Here is a 21,615-nt window from a genome sequence, read left to right on the forward strand (position 1 = left end):
ATATATATATATATAATCTAAAACAGGAATTCCCAGTGGGTTCGATATTGAGCCCCCTTGGGATAGATGAAATTTTAAAGGGGGTCCATGATGATACTGGCAATTAAGCAGCATCATTGATTACAAAAAAATTGTTAATAAAATTTACAATTAATTGCTTATTGAAATAAAAGCTGTATCACATAGTAAAGAAGAAGTCGTATAAAATAAATGGTACTTTTCCGTTTCGGCGACGCAAATCCAGCCAAGCAGACTTTGTTGGCAACAACATTCAGCATACACATAAAAAATGTTAACAAATGTTAGTTCTAAGAATTTTTTATTTTGAAGGCATAAACATTTTAATATAATTTTGTAAAAAGCCAATGAATGAAGACAATCAATTTGTAAAAACACATTAATTTAAGAATTTACTATGCTATCATGGTTCAACATCCTGATTCGCCGGTTTGTATCACGTGACTCCCACCTCACGTAAACTACACTATAAAAATATAATTCTCTCAGTAATTATCTACATTAATTTCAAGTTAAATCTTCATTTGGAATACAAGTTTAAATGCAAGAATTATTTCAGTTCATATGAATAGCTTACTCAGAAATTATGTAAAACCGTAGTGATTTACTTCGCTAGTGCATTCTCATTAGAATTGATGAATTTAACCCTTTATTTTGCCTTTTTTACATTTTCACCTTTGGGTGAGCGGTGTGATTGAATCCTAATTGACTTAATTACCACAAATGGTCTTAGGGAATACAATTTAATTATCTTTGGTACTTTTCCGTTTCGCCGGCGCAAATCTCGCCAAGCAGACTTTATTGGCGACAACATACAGTATACACATAAAAAATATTTAAAAAAATTTAGTTCTAAGAATTCTTTTAATTTCTTCATAAACATTTTAATATCGCTTAAATCTTTATAAAAAGCCAATAAATAAAGACAATAAATTTGTAAAAAGACATTAATTTAAGAATTTACTATACTTTCAAGGTTCAACATCCTAATTCGCCGGTTTATATCACGTGACTCCAAGCAGTCTCATCTCACGTAAACTACTCTACAAAAATCTAATGCTCTCAGTAATTATCTACATTAATTTCAAGTTAAATCTTAATTTGGAACACAAGTTTAAATGCAAGAAATATTTCAATGCGTACGAATAGCTTACTCAGAAATTATGTAAAACTGCAGTGCTTTACTTCGCTAACGTATCCTTATTAGAATTGATGAATTTAACCCTTGACTTTATCTTTTCTATATTTTCGGCTTCGGGTAAGAGCTGTGATTGCATCCTAATTGACTTAATTACCGAAAATGGCCTTAGACATAAAATTGAACTATCTGATAAAAATTCTATGTAATTATAGTATGCCAGTATTGACAGAAACAATCAATCTGATAAGAAAAAGCTGCGACTTGTTTTGAAAATGTGGCATAAAAGCTTACCAGCGAGAATATTCCGTTTGCATCGGTTGTACTATTATTGGCGACTTTATCGCTTGCGCCGGCAAAACGGAAAAGTACCTTATCTTTGTAAATATTCTATGTAATTTTATGCCAGTATTGAAAGGAACAATCAATCTATAAGAAATGGCTGCGACTTGATTTGGAAATGAGGCCTAAAAGGTTATCAGCGAAGATATTCCGTTTGGCATCAGTTTTACTATTATTGGCGACTTTTATAGTTTGCGCCGGAAAAACAGAAAAGTACCAAATAAATATATGAAAAAAAACCCACTAGAATCATTAAATATATTTTTTTAATTAATAATTTTTTTAGATATATAACTTTTATGCAAAAAGTGCAATATGAAACAGTAAAATGCAAGACCCCACAATAATGATAAAAATAACAATAATGAATGCAAAACTAGAATAGAAAGCAAGAAAATGGTTGAATATTTTTGAAAAAAATAATTTAAGAAATAAATTAAGCAATTTAATGCAAAATAGTAAAAAATTTGTATCAATGCATCAAATGCAGTCATTACATTAACTAAAATCGAATATCTATGCAATTACAGTCTGTGATTTTTTCTGAAAACGTGTTTAAATTTATAAAATTAAAAATTACAATAACACAATTAACTAACCATAAATTTAATAAACCATTTTTCAAAACTTCTCTTTACATTTTAAATCTAATTATTATATTCAAGTTATTTATGTGCAGCTATTTGTATTATGATTATACCGTATTCTATATATTACAAAGAAGGAAGGGATTTGGTGAAGAAAAAACCATTCCTTAAAAGAGGTCAGTACAAGAAAAAGGTAGGAAAACTTTGATCTAAAAGTTTTAAATTTAAATTTAATGCAGTCTTTATATAATATATTTGTTCTAAAGTAAAATTTGAAAAAGATTTTGTTTGTATATATTTACTGATACAGAGTCTACGTTTCATAAATCAAGAAATTACAAATTTAAGAAAATTAAAAAAAAGAAAAAAAAAAAAAAACTGGACATATCTAAACCACTATCACCCAATTTAACTTCACAAATGCTAGATAAACATGTAAATTGAGTCAATTCTAGATGATGTCCACTTATAATTTTCCAAAATATTTCATTGTATGTGGCCAGATTTTTAAAATTAATATTTATAGAACACAGAAAGTAAAAAATATTTTTAAAAAAATTAAATACCTTGAGTTTGCTAATTTCCATTTTTAAAGTTGCAATTTCAGCTTTTTTACTTTCAGCATTTTTAACAAGCTCTGATATTTGCTGCTCCATCTGGGCTTTCTCTTTTTCCATCTGCAAAATTGTTATGCAATTATTACTATTTTTATTTCTGCCCAAAGCAATTTTCACATTTTCCTTCTCCCGGTCTTTCGTCGCCAAATCTACACTATCTTTGCTCACTGCTCTTCTCATGTTACTACGTTTGAAAGTAGTTTTTCTAGAAGATAAATGGGGAGATGCTATTTGTAAATTGTTGATCAAACGAATCGGAGCAGTATCATTTTTCACACCAAGTTTAACTGCAGCTGGCACTTTCGCAGGAGCAGATATTTTTCTTCTGACACTAGTCCCAGTACCAGAAAGACTTTCTTGACTGCTTGATGCGCAGTTCGTGTTGGGTTTCGATAATGTAGATGTCTTTTTGAGATTAGTACTCACGGTTGATGATCTGTCATTCACAATCTTATTTCCACGAGGGGTGCTCAGAATACCTTGAAGGGGGTTTTTTGAGGCTGTGATATTTCCAGTCGGTTTCCCGCTCAAGGGCTTGTTGTTCTTCATGTTTCCCTTCGGGCACGCCGATGGCTGCAGCCCTCTCAGCATTAACAAGCTTTAAGTTTTCACCTGAAATATTAAAGAATAATTAAAATCATATTTTGAATAACAGCAGCACATAGAATGTATATTTTGTATTCAAAGAAATACCATTTGGAAATTTAAAAAAACACCATGCACTATCCATGCACTTTTAACACAAAAAATAAGATACAAATTTATAGCTGCACTTTATAAGCCAGATGTAAAAATGAGATTTAAAAATAAGGAAAAGATGAACATACAAAAATTTGATTTCTACATGCACCTAAATGCTATTTATTTAAATAAAAATGACATATCTTAAGAACTTAAAATTTTTCATTATCTGATATGAAAATTTCATCATATTCGTCTTCTGTTACATCTTCAGGCACATCATTGCAACACTGTTACTCTGATCCATAAATAAATAATCATTTTCTTTCCTTCTACATTGTTAGATATACTAAAAAAATTTTAATGACTTTTGAACTATGTTGAGTTTACAACATTTTGTCTACCTATTCTTTCAAGTGAACATGAATGAAAACACCATTTGCAAAATTACGTTTCAGTACTGTCTTTCTTTTAAAAATAACCATGGGCTTTAAAATTTGTACTGCCTGCTCTATGGTGAGGTGAGATTTTTCATTTTTATATGAACTGTTTTTGGTCCTTTGAGATCAAATGTTTTATTGCCTATCATATGAAACATTACTGGGATTTCACCCATATTTCCAATACGTGACAGTCAATAATTTTTTGCTTTTTGTAAGTCATTTCAGGTTTCTTTGTAAAGAAAAGGGTGCATATCATACAGAGAATAAACTTAAAAATTAAAAAATGTAGTTTGAAATTATAAATGCATGTTACATACCGGAATATCTAATATATGATCTCAAGAAGTGAATTTTATACATAAAAGCTCAGGTATTTCATAGGCCTTAAATATGAAAGGAAAAAACAAATGATCTCACTGTGAAATCCTGCCAAACATGGAAGTTAACGAAGATGTCACCAATCTTTCCGGCAGCAGTTTAAATGAACAGATTGTTCTTTATTTAGATATATAATAAAGAGATACAAATTATGGATACAGCATATAAAAGAACTAAATCACTAACAATTTCTGACATTACATCGCCACTGTTTATCCGCGTTCAAAGTTGCATAACATGACCTTTTTTACAACTGGCTGTAATTTTGAAAATACTCTGTTTTAAACTTTTCCAAATGCTAATCAATTATTTCAAAATGCGAGGGGAAAATAGAACTTACATCCTTCTTTAAAAAATTTAAACCAGCTTATCGAGAATTAATTGAGTTTACATTAAACAAAAACATACTTCTTATGATTGTGATGCGTATCTATTACTGGAGCTAAATCACACTGCTTGAAAAAAATTTACATGTGTTAATAATATGAGCTTTAAAATGATATTACAAATCTTTCATTTATTAAACTTCTACGGAAAAAATTTTTTTTTCTAAAATTCTAAAATTTTCGAATTACTTGAGCTTTCCAAATAGTCCTTCTTTTAAAATGTATTTATCTGGCCACCCAGTAATGGCAGCATTACTGGGTGGCCAGATAAATACATTTTTGTAAAATTCTGGGTTGCCTACCTTGGGCAACATAGCACTTTACCCAGTGATTCTTACTACTTATTATTGGGTGAATAATCAAAGATTACCCAATTTAATAACCTATTAAAAATTTTAATTCGATTAAACTTTAATTTCTTCTATTTTAAGAAATAAAAACAAGAGTGGCCCTGCGAGTTTATGAACAGCCATATACATTATGAATGTCATGCAATATGGCCAAAAAATAATTATTTTTATTAACAGATTTCCCCCATGCTTTTGTGATATGGAAGCTACTAAATAAAAATGATTACACTATTACCAAACCATTTACGCTTATTCATATGCAAAATACAATTTGGGATTACTTGATGAATATTTTGATTTAAACACAATATATTTCTGAATATACAGCAAATGATAAGACCTTGTTGCATAAAATTACAACCTGTATATAAGGCAAATATCAGCTGCACTATAAATCCAATTATTTACTGTCGACAGTTTATATAAATGGTTAGCTAAACAAATCAGATGTGCTTCCGATAAGTACCAAGTTCTCATCCATTTGACAAGTAAGACAAACCAATGTCCTGTAAGATATATTTAAATTTTAGGTACTTACATATTATTGTAACTACCTCAGTAGAATTTGCCAATTTTTCCAAAGTTGCCAAATTATGGCAATTATATACATAACAGTTCTTTAGGTAATCATATCCATTGTAAGTTGCAATCCGAAAATTCACGAAATCACCTTCTCCTTCTGTAAAAAATACCCAGGTGTGCCAAGGTGGTTGCGCTAATACATAAGTACATAATTTTATAACAGCTGTTTTAATTTCAAAGTCCCTTTCCTATCAATTCTTGTTTCCACTTACAACTTCCTACCAGAATGAGTTTTTAGAATCGCACTGAATGCAAATAAGATACAAGAAGTATTTAAGAAAGGTTCATCTTACTTTGTGAGAAAAAGCTAGGAATCCTGAATAGCGCATGTTTGCCTTTGTGCCAAGTCTACCTTGAAGCTGTTATGCTCGACCATATTATTATGTGCCTTTTGATATTTGCCAGCTAATTTAAATTAAGTGCCACCTAAGTTAGATACTTGCATTTAGCTTTGGCTAAGTCTCTTTTAGTTAGTTATACAGTCAAAAGTCGTTAATTCGGACACCCATAATCCGGAATGATCTATAATCCGGACCTCAAAGCTAAAAACTTTCTGCGCATAGGCGTTTATGTGTGCGCGTAAGACCTTTACGATAGCGCATATGCATGTGCGCAAGCGCAGAATATGTTTTCGCGTGCGCGTTTAATGTATAACGGACGGTATAAGCTAAAATTATCTATTTCAGTTAATGTTGATGATTGCGTTGTTCCTTAATCTTCGAATTGGATGCACCTTATTATTTTTTGCAGACTGTAAGAGCTATTTTATAAAAGTAAGCTTGAAATTTCCATTATGTCAAATAGAATTTCCAATGCTGGAGCTCCCAAAGGATCTACAAAACGAAAGTATGTTTCGATGTCCATCAAACAAAAAGTGGAATTGCTGCAAAAAATGGATAAAGACATGAAGAAGGTGAGAGAGAGGTTAGTGAAAACTAAAAAATTTCGATTGACAAGTTAGTCGGTATTCTCGACACAGCAATTACGGGACTTGAACAGCAGAACTTTGTAACTGAACAAGAAATTATGTCTGTTTATAGAATTAAAGAGAAAGTATTATCACATAAAACGAAGCAACTTAAACAACTTACATTGAAAGAAATGTTTAATAAAGTAAACAAATAAATATTAAGCCTTTTTTTTTTGTAAATTTTGGTACCCTTTACATCATAATTGTTCTTTATTTCATAAATTACGGTTTCATATTTTTAATTTTAGAATTTCTGCATGCCATCTTACGAGATTTAAACTGATGATCTATAATCCGGAATCGCTGAAGTCCCGACGAGTCCGAATTAACGACTTTTGACTGCAGTTTAGTTTCTTATTCTGAGTTAAAGCCTGAGAAGCAGCTTTATTGTAAGCCTCAGAAAAAGGCTGACTGTTATTCTTATTAGAGTGAAATAAAGTGTATTTTAACCCTTCTCAAACTACGATTTACTTGTTTGAACTTAGCAATAAGTTGCTACACAGTCCATAAGTTCCTCGACGCTCATTTTAGACAAGAGGAGTGAGGCACCCTACAATCTGAATTATAAAATGAAGTTGCACAAGCAATGCAAGGACAGAACTGAGGATGATACTTAAGCACGATCAGCAAAAAATATGTATATATTACAGAATCCCCCCTTTTCCATGCTCTTAAAAAAATCTATAGAAACATCAAAAAAAGTTGTCCCCCCTAATTTTTTTTTTATTATTCATTGGCATGCCCTCTAGGTATTGCATTGTTCAGCACTGGCCAAATAATTCCCAAACATTATGAACAGTTCATAAATTAACTTTTACATTAAAAACTCTGTGTATAGTTCATAAGAAAATATTTTCCTGTTATTCATTAAAATGCTGTAAAAAACATATTTATATATTTCTGGTTATATTTACATTAAATTAACTAAATCTATTGTTAGTTTGAAGTCAATTTTTTTCTCATCCTTGAATGCTATCAAAATAGTCATGAACAAACATATCACATTTCAGCGCAATTTGCAATAATGTATAGTTCACTCATTCATTTACGAGAAAAGTCAATATACTCAAGTTAAACATTTTTTCAATATAAATGTTAATCATTTTTGATTTACCAAAATGCGAGGAAGATACTATATCTTTCTTCCAAGAAATATGCCCTTACCTTGCATATGAATATGCAAAAATTGGCATTAAATGAAACTTTATATAACGATGAAAACATTAGGAGGTATAACACACAAAGTGGCTATTGAAAGAAAAACACGTTTTTGACAACCAGTCCAGTGGTTTCAGGTCCATAAAATAGTGCAAGAAGCAACTTGTATTACTTAACTTTATTACATATGTCGCATATGTCAAACTACCATTGACAAAAATGGTTTTATAAGAGAGATGCGTTCTCTACATGTAATCTGACAATCAAATAAGGGTACTTACGTATTATATTACTTATTATGTATTGTGTAAGTTGTTTAAGTTGCTTCGTTTTATGTGATAATACTTTCTCTTTAATTCTATAAATAGACATAATTTTTTGTTCAGTTACAAAGTTCCGCTGTTCAAGTCCTATAATTGCTGTGTCAAGAATATCGACTAATTTGTCAATCAAAATTTTTTCGTTTTCAATAACCTCTGTGTCACTTTCTTCACTATCGGAAGCGAATTATAATGACGAGGAATTTGATTTAAATCATATCAAAAACGGAATACATCGAGATGAAATACTACATTTAGTAAGCAATTATAAGCCAAATAAAATGAAAACATCTGCCCTGAAGATAAGGATAGTGCTGACAGATCAACTTCTAATTCATTGTGCGCCGCGGCATTTCCCCCCGCCGCAGTGCAGCGCGAAATTGATAAACAGATTTCGGAATGGTTAGGTCATTTTTTGCAGCAATTCCACTTTTGTTTAATGGACTTCAAAATATATTTTCGCTGTCTAGATACTTTACATATTAGTAAATATATATGGGAAATTCTATTTGACATAATCGAATTGTTCAAGCTTACTTTTATAAAATTACTCTAACAGTCTGCAAAAAATAATACGCCGGATCCAATTCGAAGATTAAGGAACAACGCAATTTGCAATATTAACTGAAATAGATAATTAGATAATTTTAGCTTAGCTTATACCGTCCGTTATACATTAAACGCGCATGCGTAAACGTATTTTGTACATGCGCACATGCATATTCGCAGCCGTAAAGATCTTACGCGCATGCGTCGTGCATAAACGTATTTTGTGCATGCGCACAAGCATATTCGCAGCTGTAAAGGTCTTACGCGCATGCGTCATGCAGAAAGTTTGTAGCTTTGAGGTCCAGATTATAGATCATTCCGGATTATGGGTGTCCGAATTAACGAATTTTGACTGTAGTTATTGTTGTACGTTTTCTAGCATTTTGAAAAACAAGTTTCTGGAGAACAACAAGCAATGGAAATTTTTTAAACTTGTATCTTACCATCGAGAAAAAGTGGGTACTTGTCTGTTATTGGGATTATATTCAGAAATGTATGTATGCATGCATGTATATTTGAATATGTCTCTTTAGATGAACATATGCATACATATGTACATATTTGCACACATACATTTCTGAATCCGCTCGTGATAACAGAAAAGTACGGTTAATCTTTGGATTATGATAACTTGGCAATTTTTTGGCGACCAACCCTGCTACAGCAACCTGCTAGTTTTTGTTTGGACGTCATTTTGTTTTCACGAAGTAAAGGCCTTTTTTTTTAAACTCCACATTTTTTTACAACTATCTGCTAGCCGAATTACGCTTATGCTAGAACTTTTACGGAACAAAAATGCTTAATCATGACAAAGATTAGGTGCGAAATTGGGAAAAAGTGCAGAATTGCAAATTGCTTGCCGCATTTTTAAGAATTGCACATACATGGTATCCATGTACACATTGACCTATTTTCACTTAAAAAAACATCCCAGAATTGCACAAAAATGGCACTGCGCACACTCTTGACTTTATCCATGTACACTGCTAAAGTCCTAGCTAGTAACCTTTATCACCTTACCAAAATGTCGCCAAACTACCTGTTACCATATTCCAAAGATTAACCAAAAGTACTTACAGTGAGTATTAATGGGCACTACCTGGCTAGATGAAAACTGCCAATACAACAGCGGTAGAGTGTAACACACTGTAAGTACCTTCTGGAAGCTTGCACAAAATACACAATTAACAAGTCCTTTTATGTGGCGCAAAAATAAAGTGGGTCGAACATTGATTGTTTATAAAATAAAGAGGAGTTGCTTCCTTCAGAGTTTCAGAGGAACGATTGATAATACTTTGACAACATCTCCATCAACTTTCATAGTTTGATGGTAACTAATTTATACAGTCAACACAAGATACACAAGTAATCAAAGAAATAAACAGAATCAGCAAATAGACATGAATTTAATGATAATTTTGCTGTTTAAAAAACAGAGGTCACGATAATAAGGAAGTACTGATATTTTTGTGTTATTTATAACAGTAGAATGAAAACCATTTTATTTTAAAGAGTAAAAATCGATGAAAGATAATAAAAGATTATTTTTTCTTTCATCAGTATAATGTTTAGGATAATTTGACATTTATGAGATATCTATGAGATCTAAATGCATTTCAAAAAGTATTAGATGGCTATTAACACAAGCACAGCACAATGTTACGAAAGCAGTCACTGTAATCAGTCACCAAAACTAGACAGCTTAATTACCAATTTATAAAGTGCAACTTTTAAACATTCGACTGTATAAAATATCTGTACGTTTTACATATTCATTGTGTACAACAGCTGTTTTAATACTGAAGTACAGAAAATGCATTAAAAAATGCACATTGCTAACATAGGTTATATTTTAGTTGTCTATAATAACATTTACTATAAATAACTATGTACTAAAAATTACAACTTTTTTAACCAAGTTTCATTCAAATTACAAAGTTAACATTCAAATAATTAAAGTTACATAAATGAAAAATTTAAAGTGCAATGTCAGCTTGAAAATAAATACCTTGCAAACTGCTTCTTTGCATGACATTACAATGATTAATACATTTCAAGAAGCTTCATTCATGAAGCAACTTCATTTATTTCAAGAAAACAGTAAAACGATCAGACAGAATAAAGGTAAACAGCAAAGGATTTTTCTCTCTTGAAATTTATCAAGCTTTTTCAATCCTTCATATTATACAAAGACAGAATTTCGACAATTATTTATTGACAAATACAATCAATTTTCTCTGGAACAGTTGGTCAAAACTGCTGCTATTCAGAAATACATCACAAAAAAGGATGAAAAAAAGCCAATAAAAATGGAAGAATACTTTTATATGACATATACATGAGACAATATTTTTAAATTACAGCATTTTATTTATTTTTTAAGTTCATTTGACTGTGTACCCTTGCTGTATCTACCATGAAATAAAAAGCATAGAGAAAAATTAATGACAATTAAAATATTCACCACTATGTGAAATCAACTTTATGACATAACTAAACAAATTTTATTATATATCCTAAAGTTGAAATTGACTTTAACTAATTTAAAATGTACTTATGTGACGAAGATATATCAAATAATGAAAGTTAATCATAAGGATATTATGCAACAACGTTTAAAACAGGACTTGCGTAATTTATTTACTGTTCCATCATGTATAATTGGAAAAAATGATTCACGAGGATAAAATTATCTAGCAGCAAATACCTTCAAATACGAATACAAGAGTCAGATTTAATAAATAAAAACAGCTGAAAAAAATTACACTGGAGAATGTGGTTTATCTCTTGAAAATGATTAATATTTTTGAAAAACTACGAAAAATATTGCTTGACATAGTAAAAGTCTTAATAATGACAGAAATTAATAATTATATTTTAGCAATAATTATTGAGGAAACAGCTTCTCTCTCTCGCAATCATTTGTATAACAAATTTATGGATTAAAAGGTATTGAAAATTTTTGAAACGCGCTTTAATAAACAGTTAAACGTGATTTGTTCATAATTTTTAAACATGTACTTGTGTCTTACGGAAGACAAATATAATTCTGCACGTAACTTGCTATTCTACTAACGCTTCACAAAATCAAAACATTGCAAAACAATCATGAGAAAAAGAATAAAAATAACGAACAACTAACGTCCACACATGCAGAGACGAATTTCGGATTTTAATCGATAACATTACGATATTCAAACTGTAATGTAATCGATTATGTTACAGAAAACCAGATTCATTCTTAATAGTATTTCTATATTAAAATTACAGAAATCGAAATTTTTTAATCTTCTGTGTTAAAACGGAGCATTATCATAATCATTTTAACCATAGAATACAACTATAAAAAGCTACGGCTGATAGAGGTTATGTTTTCCCAGGAATCAGTTAAAAATACTGCATGTCAAATGGGAAGGTTTTAAACATTTGACGTCAGACTGCTAGCCAAACACAGAGGAAACGCTTCACAGAGACCATCCGCGCCTTTTTCTGCGTTTCCGACCAGTCGTACAGATGCTTGGTTTATTTTCGCATTGCCTATGCTTTGGTGTTTTTTTATGCTTTGGTTTTGTACGCCTGCTTTGGCTTTTTGACATATGTACTAAAAAGGATAAAATTATTTTGTTTTACTGAATAATGGTTGTCATCTTTGACAGTTCATTTATACTGCCTATGGGTAAGGTTATAGATTTGATTTTTGGATGTATGGAGATGAAATAAGAGAGAAAATAATTTTATTATTTCAGTTTAATGAATAATTGTTGTTATTATTTGAAATATATCTAAAACTTAATATAACGAACTATTTATTTATTTCATGTTAAAACTATATTTACTTTAATTTAAATTGTACTTTTAAAAGTACTCTGCAATTTTTATTCAATTGTTAAATGAATATTTTATTCCCCCCCCTCTTTACTTTTTTGTAGTTGAAAAGAATAAAGTTATTTTATTAAAACAACTACAGCCAACTCTTTAATTTTAGCTTAGAATTGAAATTGAAGAGATGGAGCGGGAAGTGATAGAAAATTATAATAATGCAGTAGCGTGGCTAGAATGTTTGCCGCCTGGGGCGGACTCAAAGTTTCCCGTTTAGGATGATTCCTGAATTTACTGTCCCCCCTCTTAATATAATAACAAATAACTACAAAAAAATGACAAAATGACATGCATGGAAATAAATTTAAACTCAACGTTAATTTATAAAGAAAAATTATTCCAATATTTTAAAACTGAATACTTTCCATTATTAATTAAATTCCAATATTTTATAATTAAATTATTATTTTGCTTGACTTTTTGTTCGCAAAACTATCTATATGGCATTGGAGTTGCTTTGCTTACACTTGTTGTTATATGCACACAAAAAGATTTCTTAAATGTAAAATACATATTTGTAGTTCTTAAATACTTCTTAAATGTAGCAACGCTTACCGCAATTGACAGGAAAATTCACAATAATACTACAAGATTTGGAGCTTTTTCCTGTAGATTCTATTTTAAAATACACTGCAGAAATACAAAAAGACTGTGTCTATTTTCCTGTTTCGATTTCTCTAGCAATAACGGAAAATAAAATTCTCAAATATTTCTTTCTTAACAAGGAATTTTTCCTTATGAATGTCACAGTGATCAAAATTTAACATATTGTTGCGTGCGTACGGGTTCGTTATGAAATGAATGCACAAGTCCGATGAAAAATGAATAAAAATTTATTATTATTACAACAAAAATGCTTAAATTTTCTCAAATTATCATGCAGTATTACAATATCTCACAGTAGTTATCTTTTAACTACTCAAATGTACAATAGAACGTAATTCAAAACAGCTAAAGAACGCTAATCCGCGAATTCGCTATAATCAACAACAGTAGTTTTCTAAACAACAACAAACTAAGCAACTACTACAAACTGAGATGTTTTCCTCCTTTTATAAGATTTTAAAATCACGCGCTAGAATTTTCCAGTACTTTCTCGAAATCAAAAAGAGATATTTATTTATTTAAAACACGCGCTCTTGTATTTTCAATTTTCCGGCTTAGCTTTCTTTTAATATTCGTCACGCGCTGCACTGCGCGAGAAATAAAACCATTTAATTTATAATTGAACTAACATTAGCTTTTTAAATACCAAATTCGTAACAATATATTTGTAATTTGCATTCAAAAGTTTCAATGGAATAAAAATCGTGTATAAAAAACAGCATGTTGCTATTGAGATCACGGGGTGATTTTTTTAAATATTTTATCGAAGATGAACACTACTTTCTTTTAAATTTAATTCTGTGGCACATGTTCAGGCATCAGTTCAGAATCTGATTATTCTTCACCTGCCTCGAATATATAATTATGCTGATATTATTAATACATGCCAATAGAATTAATATCATTCTATCATAAAGAAACGCCAAATGAGTAACTTATTAGAAATTAAAAAAAAGAAAAAAAAAAGATGCAGGCGTACATATTTTTCCCCCAAAGTCGGATCGCTTACGAATGAAGCTTGCAACAAATATTTCCCTCCGGTGGCAAAATCTTTTGTTTTGTCAGCACACGAAATTCAAGTAGTCACACCAATAACCCTTCTTTGAAGTGTTAAATAGAAAAATTTTAAATAAGAATTGAAATGCAATACTTAATATCCACTCGCATGTTTTCCTTGCTTTCTCACAAATGTGTCTTTAAGTTCAGTTCGAGACTAAAATAAAAAAGGTTATGTAAACTTTTTCTGTACTTTGTGAGTTGTTTAGGAAGTACCGATAACTCGCTATAGTTTAGTCAAATCTGCAGGACTTAAACTCTAGCTTCCAGTTACAATAACAACCCTACAAATGAGTAGTCCAAATGAACAGCAGCGACCGAAGTTGTTAGTTTTAAAATAAATCAAGGTGTTTCTTCTGCTGTTTCCAATAATAAATTATCAAATTTAGATATACCTTTACCATATTACAGTGCAGAGATTCTCAAATGATATACCTTAATTTTTAAAGTAACAAAATAACATGTAAAATATTCAAACAAATAATCAATAAAATAAAATTAAGAAACATTAAAGTCTTTGGAACTAGTTCTAAACCCAGTGGTCATTTGGAACAAATGTAACAGACAGCCTAAAACAAATTGTTTTTTAACTAATTAGCAAATTTTATTGACAAAATAAAAAGCATTTTAAATACATTTTAAGTTTCGCTTATTAAATATTTTTCAAATCTAAATATAAACAATAATAACAATGTTACAAAAATTCAAATACAAATATAGGACAGAAAAAATCGAATACATATTTGTTTTCTGAAATCTAAAGTTTGGTACCTGTGGGATATTTTTGTTGTTTACACTTTATAATTCAAATAAACATAATTAAAAAGCACTATTATTAAATACTTATACTGACATTTCTTTCAAATAATTCTAATATGTTTAGTTAATAATTAAATAACTTACTTTAAGTTAAAAATAAATAAACTATGAAAACTTTTTAAGTAGCCTTTGAGAATAAATAAATACAGCCCATTTCCCTTTCTTTTATTTATTAAATTTTGCTCCGACAGGAATACGTAAAAAATATATACATTTGTACGGAAACCATTACAAACTTCTTATTATAACTTTCAACTATAACACTTGATGACGCTTGTATTTCAGTAAAGTATGAAGCCTTGAGGGAAAATTACTAGAAATTATCTTCACTACAAATTGTAGATGCTTATTTGTGAATTTGATTCTTTTATTAGACTTACGAATTTTTAACTGCACAGAAAACTTTTCACTTTTAAACAAAGGCGATTATTCTTATGGAAAAAACTCGTAACTGATATATATCTTTGAACAAGTACTAATAAAAGTTGATCAAATCTGCGTCTTCAAGTCTTTGAATGAGATTTATAACACAGTGAAATTTAATTAGCTTTGTAACGGACGCTATCAAACAGCCTCATGCACTGCAGCGCCACCTTATCGGACGCTATTCAAAACACCTACGCTCGAACTATTTAGAACTAGTGTAATAGTTTGAGTTTCAGCAGAGGACTATGAACATGAACTTTTTATTTTCATTTGAGTAATATTTCTTTGTGTTACTTCTTGTTAGTTTTGTCATGTAACTTTCTTTATGTAGTGTTTGTGTTTAATTAAATTCCTTTTGTTAAATGTTAAAGCTTGTCTGGTTTAAATTTTACCAGTGTTGTTTAACAACTTTACAGCTAGCCCTGGTCACAACGCTACATAAAAAGAAAATGGCCGCCCAACGGTGGGCTTCGAAAATTTAAAATTATTTTAAAATAAAAGTCTTACTCTTTACCGAAACTCGAGCTCAATTTTTTCTTCTAGCTCTCTAGCTTTTTCTGGTGATATGAACAATTTCGAATATCTATTTCGAAATATGAAGGATTAATCCAAAGTCCTTGGTTTTAGTGTGAAGCAGTTACACAGTAGGTAGAAGATTTATTTTATGTAAAATTTCATTCATTGTGATGGTTTAACATAGAGTGAAAGTCTATTTTATTTTATAAATATTTAAGTGTTAACCGAAACATTACTTAACTGAGATTGTATTTTTATCACATCGGAAGTTAGAAGGTGTTAAATTATATTATCACAACCCATGATATTTCAGTTATGAGAAAATAAATACAGTGTCTCAAAAAAGTGATGGGACACTTGTGCTTTACAAAAGGAAACTGCAATAAAATAAATTTAAAAAACATGTAAAATTTTTTGTGGGTGTGTTTCATACCTAAATTTAGTAACAATTATTACATAACATACATTTTCTCAAAATATTAAAATATTAATTTAATAAAAATACAATTGTTTATAACGGAGCAGAAAATGGCTCACTTAAGTGATGGGACACTTACTTTTCCATCAAATATTTATCCAAAACTTTTAGTTTTTAAAAGGTTTTAATATTTTTTTTGATTTCCTTTTACTTTTAAAACATGATTTAATCTTCTTGGGATGGATTCAACTAATTTTTTTGTGATTTCTGGAGTGATTTTACCCCATTCTTCTTGAAGCACCGATTTTAATTGTTGTTTTGAAGAAATGGTGTGTTTGAGAATTCTTGATTCCAATTCTTGCCAAATATTCTCTATGGGATTTAATTGTGGAGATTGTGGGGGTGTTTTTATTATTTCAGGACAGTTATACAGCAGCCAGAGTCTAACATTCAAAGCACTGTGCTTGGGGTCATTGTCCTGGTAGAATTTAAAATCGTTATGAAGGTTCAATTTTCGTGCTGAAGATTTGAAATTTTGATTTAAAATGTCAATATACTTGTACTGATCCATTATACTTTCAATAAAAACAAGATTACCAACTCCAGCGGACGACATACACCCCAATACCATAACTCCTCCTCCACCATGTTTTACTGTTGGCACCAAGTTCTGTTTTCGAAATTCTTCCCTGGGTTTTCTCCACACCAAGATTCTACCGTCAGAACCAAATATATTAAATTTACTCTCATCAGCAAATATAACTTCATTCCAGTAATCAGGATTCTTATTTATGTTGGATTTTGCGAAAGCCAGTCTGAGTTTTCTATTCTTTTCACTTACGAAGAATTTTTTCCTGGCTGCTCTACCGTGATACCAGTAGATAGAATTACTCTTCTAATAGTCTCAGAATTAACAATTACTCCATATAATGCTTGTAAATCAGCAGCAACTTTAGGAGCACTCATTCTTGGATTTTTTTTAAATATTTCGAACGATAATTCGCTTTATTCCATTGGATAGCTTTGATGGTCGGCCAAGTCTTCTTTTATCCTGAATCATATGATTCTTTTTATATCATTTAATGATATTGAAAACTGTTGAATGACTGAAGATAACTGTTTCAGTAGTTTCTCTAATAGATTTTCCACGTTCAATATGCAAATTAATAACTAATTTTCGAATTCCAGGCAAAGTTTCTTTTCGTTTAGCATTCATGGCTGCACAGAGCTAAAAAACACAAAAATTCCAAAACAAACTGGAGAGAAATACTGCAGAGGATTTTATAAATTATTGGAAATTGCTTTTGAGTAAAAATAAATACCCCAAAAGATATTTTTATTGCTTACTTCAGACGATTTTTGTTGCATAGTACGTAGTGTCCCATCACTTAAGTGAGCCATTTTCTGCTCCCTTCTAAACAATTGTATTTTTATTAAATTAATATTTTAATATTTTGAGAAAATGTATGTTATGTAATAATTGTTACTATATTTAAGTATGAAACACACCCACAAAAAATTTTACATGTTTTTTAAATTTATTTTATTGCAGTTTCCTTTTGTAAAGCGCTAGTGTCCCATCACTTTTTTGAGACACTGTATGTATCTTTAATTATATGGTACATCCGTATTTTTTTTAAAGAAAAAGAGCAAAAGTAGTTCTTTGTTAATGTTATTAAAATGTGTAGCAATGATTTCATATTTGCATTAATATTGTTTATAAGTTTTAAAGCTTGATTCTATCTTGTTAAATGGTTATAATATAACTGAAAACAAAACTTGCTTTTGAAATAAGTGTTACGTATTTTATTCCATCTAAGAAATTGTTGCCAAATAAAGATTTGTCCTTGAACAAAAGATGTCACTCGTAAATAACTCTTATTTAGAATTTGTGTCGTATTAATATGCTTTCACGTTCATTATTTTAAGAGTGAAAGATTAATGATGTTGGCAACTCAATAAAACTAGTATGGTAAATAAAAAATATTTTTTATACGAATGTGTAAAGAGTAATATATGATTAGAATTCTGTGAATTTTGATATTGCTTATGTGAAATTTTTGAAAGTATATTCCATTGCTATTAAATTAAACCCTCATTGCTTAAACGTACATATAATAAATGCTAAGGATTGAATTTGATTCTTATATTTGGTCATACTGTGTTACATTTTAAATATTTACTGTTGAAATTATTTCTAATTTTTCAAGATATATGTATATGCATACAAGAGCAATTTTGTTTAAGAAATTTCTGATTACAAAGGTGTTGTTATTGTGCATTTTGTGTTGAAAATATATTTAAAAAATATTAATATTTCTTTATTGTTCTAAGTTGTTACTGAAGATATATTCGAAATCAAAAAGATATAGTAAATTTTAATAGTTTTCCTTTTCCTATTCTTACAACTTCTGCCAGTGAACAATATTAAATTAATATTAAATTAGATTAGAGACTTTTTCAACTATTTAAAGAAAAAAAACTTTACATAAATCCCCTTAGAGATGGCGTATTTAGGCAAAGGGCCATAAAGAGGACCTTAAATTACTAGCTTTAGAGCTTGGATTACAAGTTGCAGATAACTTAAAAGTTGTGCAATTGAGAGATCTGATAACGAGTTCTAAAACCTATGATGAAGAATTTACAAAAAATATGTTAAGCAATATAATCGATGATCGCGTAAAAGCCGACAAAGAAGCTGAAGATAGGGCTGAAAAAGAAGCAATAGAAGCAAGATTAGCCAAGGAACGCGAGTCTGAATTAGAAAAAGTTTAAACTCCAACTTTAAGTTAATAAGAATATGCCAAAGGAATCTGTTTCTCAAGTAGATCAGCTTAAATTTGATTTGAGTCGCATTCTTCCAAAGTTTAACCCAAAAGAAGATCAGATAGGACTTTATCTGACCATGTTTGAGCGTCAATTGAAATTCGTAAATATACCTGAAACTGATTGGATCCCATACTTGATTGGATCATTACCATCTGAAATAAATCAAATAGTTGTTAGAGAAAACGAAGAGGATTCTAAAGATTTTGCAAAAGTAAAAGCAATGCTTTCGAAGCGATATAGACTCACAGCTGATAGGTTTCGACAAATGTTTTCTCAGCATAGAAAATCTGCAGAAATTACATGGAAGGACTTTGCTTTTGAATTGAAATCTTATTTTGAAGGATGGATTAAAGAATTGAATATCTCTAGTTTCGAGCAGCTACAAAACTTGATCATTGCAGATCAAATAAAGAAAAGAACACTTCTCGAAGTAAGAGAACATTTTGTGGACAGTTTATCAGAAATGAACAATCCGTTCGAGCTCGCAGTAAAGCTCGATTATTAAGAAAATGTAAGACTTGGCATGAAGAAAAATGGATCTTCCAATGCAAAGAAACCATATTGTAAAGAAAATATTAAATTTGTTCCAGAAGGAAAATCTAAAACTAGTAATCCTAAAAACGTTAACCAGATTAAAAATACAAACGTTGACAATTCAAAATTTACTAAATCTAGACAATAAAGGAAAACTTCTATTCATTGCTATGGTTGTGGATGTCCCAGTTTCATACAGTCAAAGTGCCATAAGTGTAATAAGTTAAAAGAAGAAGTTAAAACTGTCGTCAATCGTACAAAATTGTATGCAGTTGAATCATCCGATCTACTGTCCAATTCCATTTTTTTAACTGTTTGTGGTGAAAAAGCAGCTTTTTGCGCTGATACAGGAGCATCGAATTCTATTGCAGGAGAAAGATTTTATAAGTTGTTACAAGATCGAGGATTTAGATTTAAAACAACAAACATTACAATGGTACTAGCTGATGGCAAGGAAAAAAATGTTCAAGCTTTGACTACAGTAGTAAAGCTTAATGTTGAAGGAAAGATAGTCCGTATGAAATTTTTTGCTTTGCCAAAAGCAAAAGGTAACAGGACGTTACTTGGAACTGATTTTCTACAGGCTGCGGGAATAGTGCTCAACATCCAGAATGGTACTTGGTATTTTAGTGAAAATCCACAGAAGCAGTATCCCTTTTACAAAGAACCATCTGAGGCTAAAGAGACTACAAACGTACTAACATCTCTGAAAGTAACATCTCCAGAAACAAGAACGTCTGCTGACACTCCTGTTGGAATAACTGAAGCAACCGAATCCGTGAAGTTGAGATATGAGGAGGGAAAACATATGACGAGAGAACAACGGAAGAAATTAAATTCATTGTTAGAAGAGTATAAAACTAGCTTTCAGCCAGGGGGAGAGCCTACTCCTTATATTGAGCACAGAATCCAGACCGGAAATAATTTACCTGTTGCCGATCCACCATATAGAATGACACCCGCGAAGAAAGAGTTGCTAAAAAGGAGCTAGATTCCTTACTAGTTCAGGGTATCATTGAGGAATGCGAATCACCCTATGCGAGTACTGTTGTGTTGGTCTCTAAACCTAATGGTTCCATCAGACTGTGTATAGCTTATCGAAAAATTAAACTCCCAAACCGTTCCAGATACCTATCCATTACCAAGAATGGATGATTTGCTAACTGAAGCAAAATCAACGAAATACATGTCTATCATTGACCTAAGAGCAGGTTATCATCAAAAGTTCATGAAGCAGATCAAGAGATAACTGCTTTTGTTTGTCCATTTGGTACTTTCAAGTTTTTGCGAATGCCATTTGGGTTGCGGAACGCGCCTGCAACTTTTCAACGACTTATTGATAAATTTAGATCAGGATTAACAGATGTTTTTGCATTGTCATATCTCGACGATATCATAGTGTTATCAGAAACCTTTGGTAAACATTTATCAGATTTGAGGAAAGTGTTTGAAAGACTTTCTGTGTTTAAACTAAATGCTAACAGGAGCAAATGCCATTTTGCTTGTGACAGAGTGAAGTATTTAGGTCATTGGATTATCAGGTTCAATGTTTCTTCTAACCTTCTTCGGAAACATACAATGACCTGACTAGAACAGAGAGCTTACTAAAGCTATGTTCACTAATTGTAGTAAGTAGACAGGATACAGACGAAGGGTATACAAAACCCTTTATTTTTTTCTTTATATACAATGACTTCCGTACTTCGGAATACAATGACCCTCCACTCGGGGTCTAACTTAAAAGATATCAAAATAAAACTAAACTCTAATTTAACTTTAGAATAAGATTGGCCTTATAATAACAGAAAGCGTATGTAGCACAGAGACTGTGAACACTACAATACGTTTAATTTATCAAGAGGATTAAAACCTCTGGCCTGGAAGGCAAAGTAGCAACTGCGTAACTTCTAAGGTAAGCGGCCTGCTTCGAACTCACGGCTTCCTCTCTTCTGCTTGGCAAAAAGGCCACACTTAAATACTTGGCGTTCGCCAGACAACTTTGCATAAAACTCC

The 21,615-nt window shown here is 30.7% G+C and overlaps 1 protein-coding gene across 6 annotated transcripts in view; it reads right to left on the minus strand.

Annotated features, from left to right (window-relative positions):
- spdi (sperm antigen with calponin homology and coiled-coil domains split discs) overlaps positions 1-21,615 on the minus strand; it is a 249,616-nt gene that overhangs the window by 83,732 nt on the left and 144,269 nt on the right. For 3 of the 6 annotated variants that reach the window (XM_085819744.1, XM_085819739.1, XM_085819741.1), the window contains one exon: positions 2,652-3,314. In XM_085819744.1, the coding sequence (XP_085675870.1) occupies positions 2,652-3,293 (642 nt within the window). In that variant the 5' untranslated portion in view covers positions 3,294-3,314. The other 3 variants (XM_085819742.1, XM_085819743.1, XM_085819740.1) reach the window with 3 other exon arrangements.

This window comes from Stegodyphus dumicola, chromosome 1, assembly GCF_044657685.1.
Source record: "Stegodyphus dumicola isolate Sdum_Otavi_A_Nest chromosome 1, ASM4465768v1".
NCBI classification, from domain to species: domain Eukaryota; kingdom Metazoa; phylum Arthropoda; class Arachnida; order Araneae; family Eresidae; genus Stegodyphus; species Stegodyphus dumicola.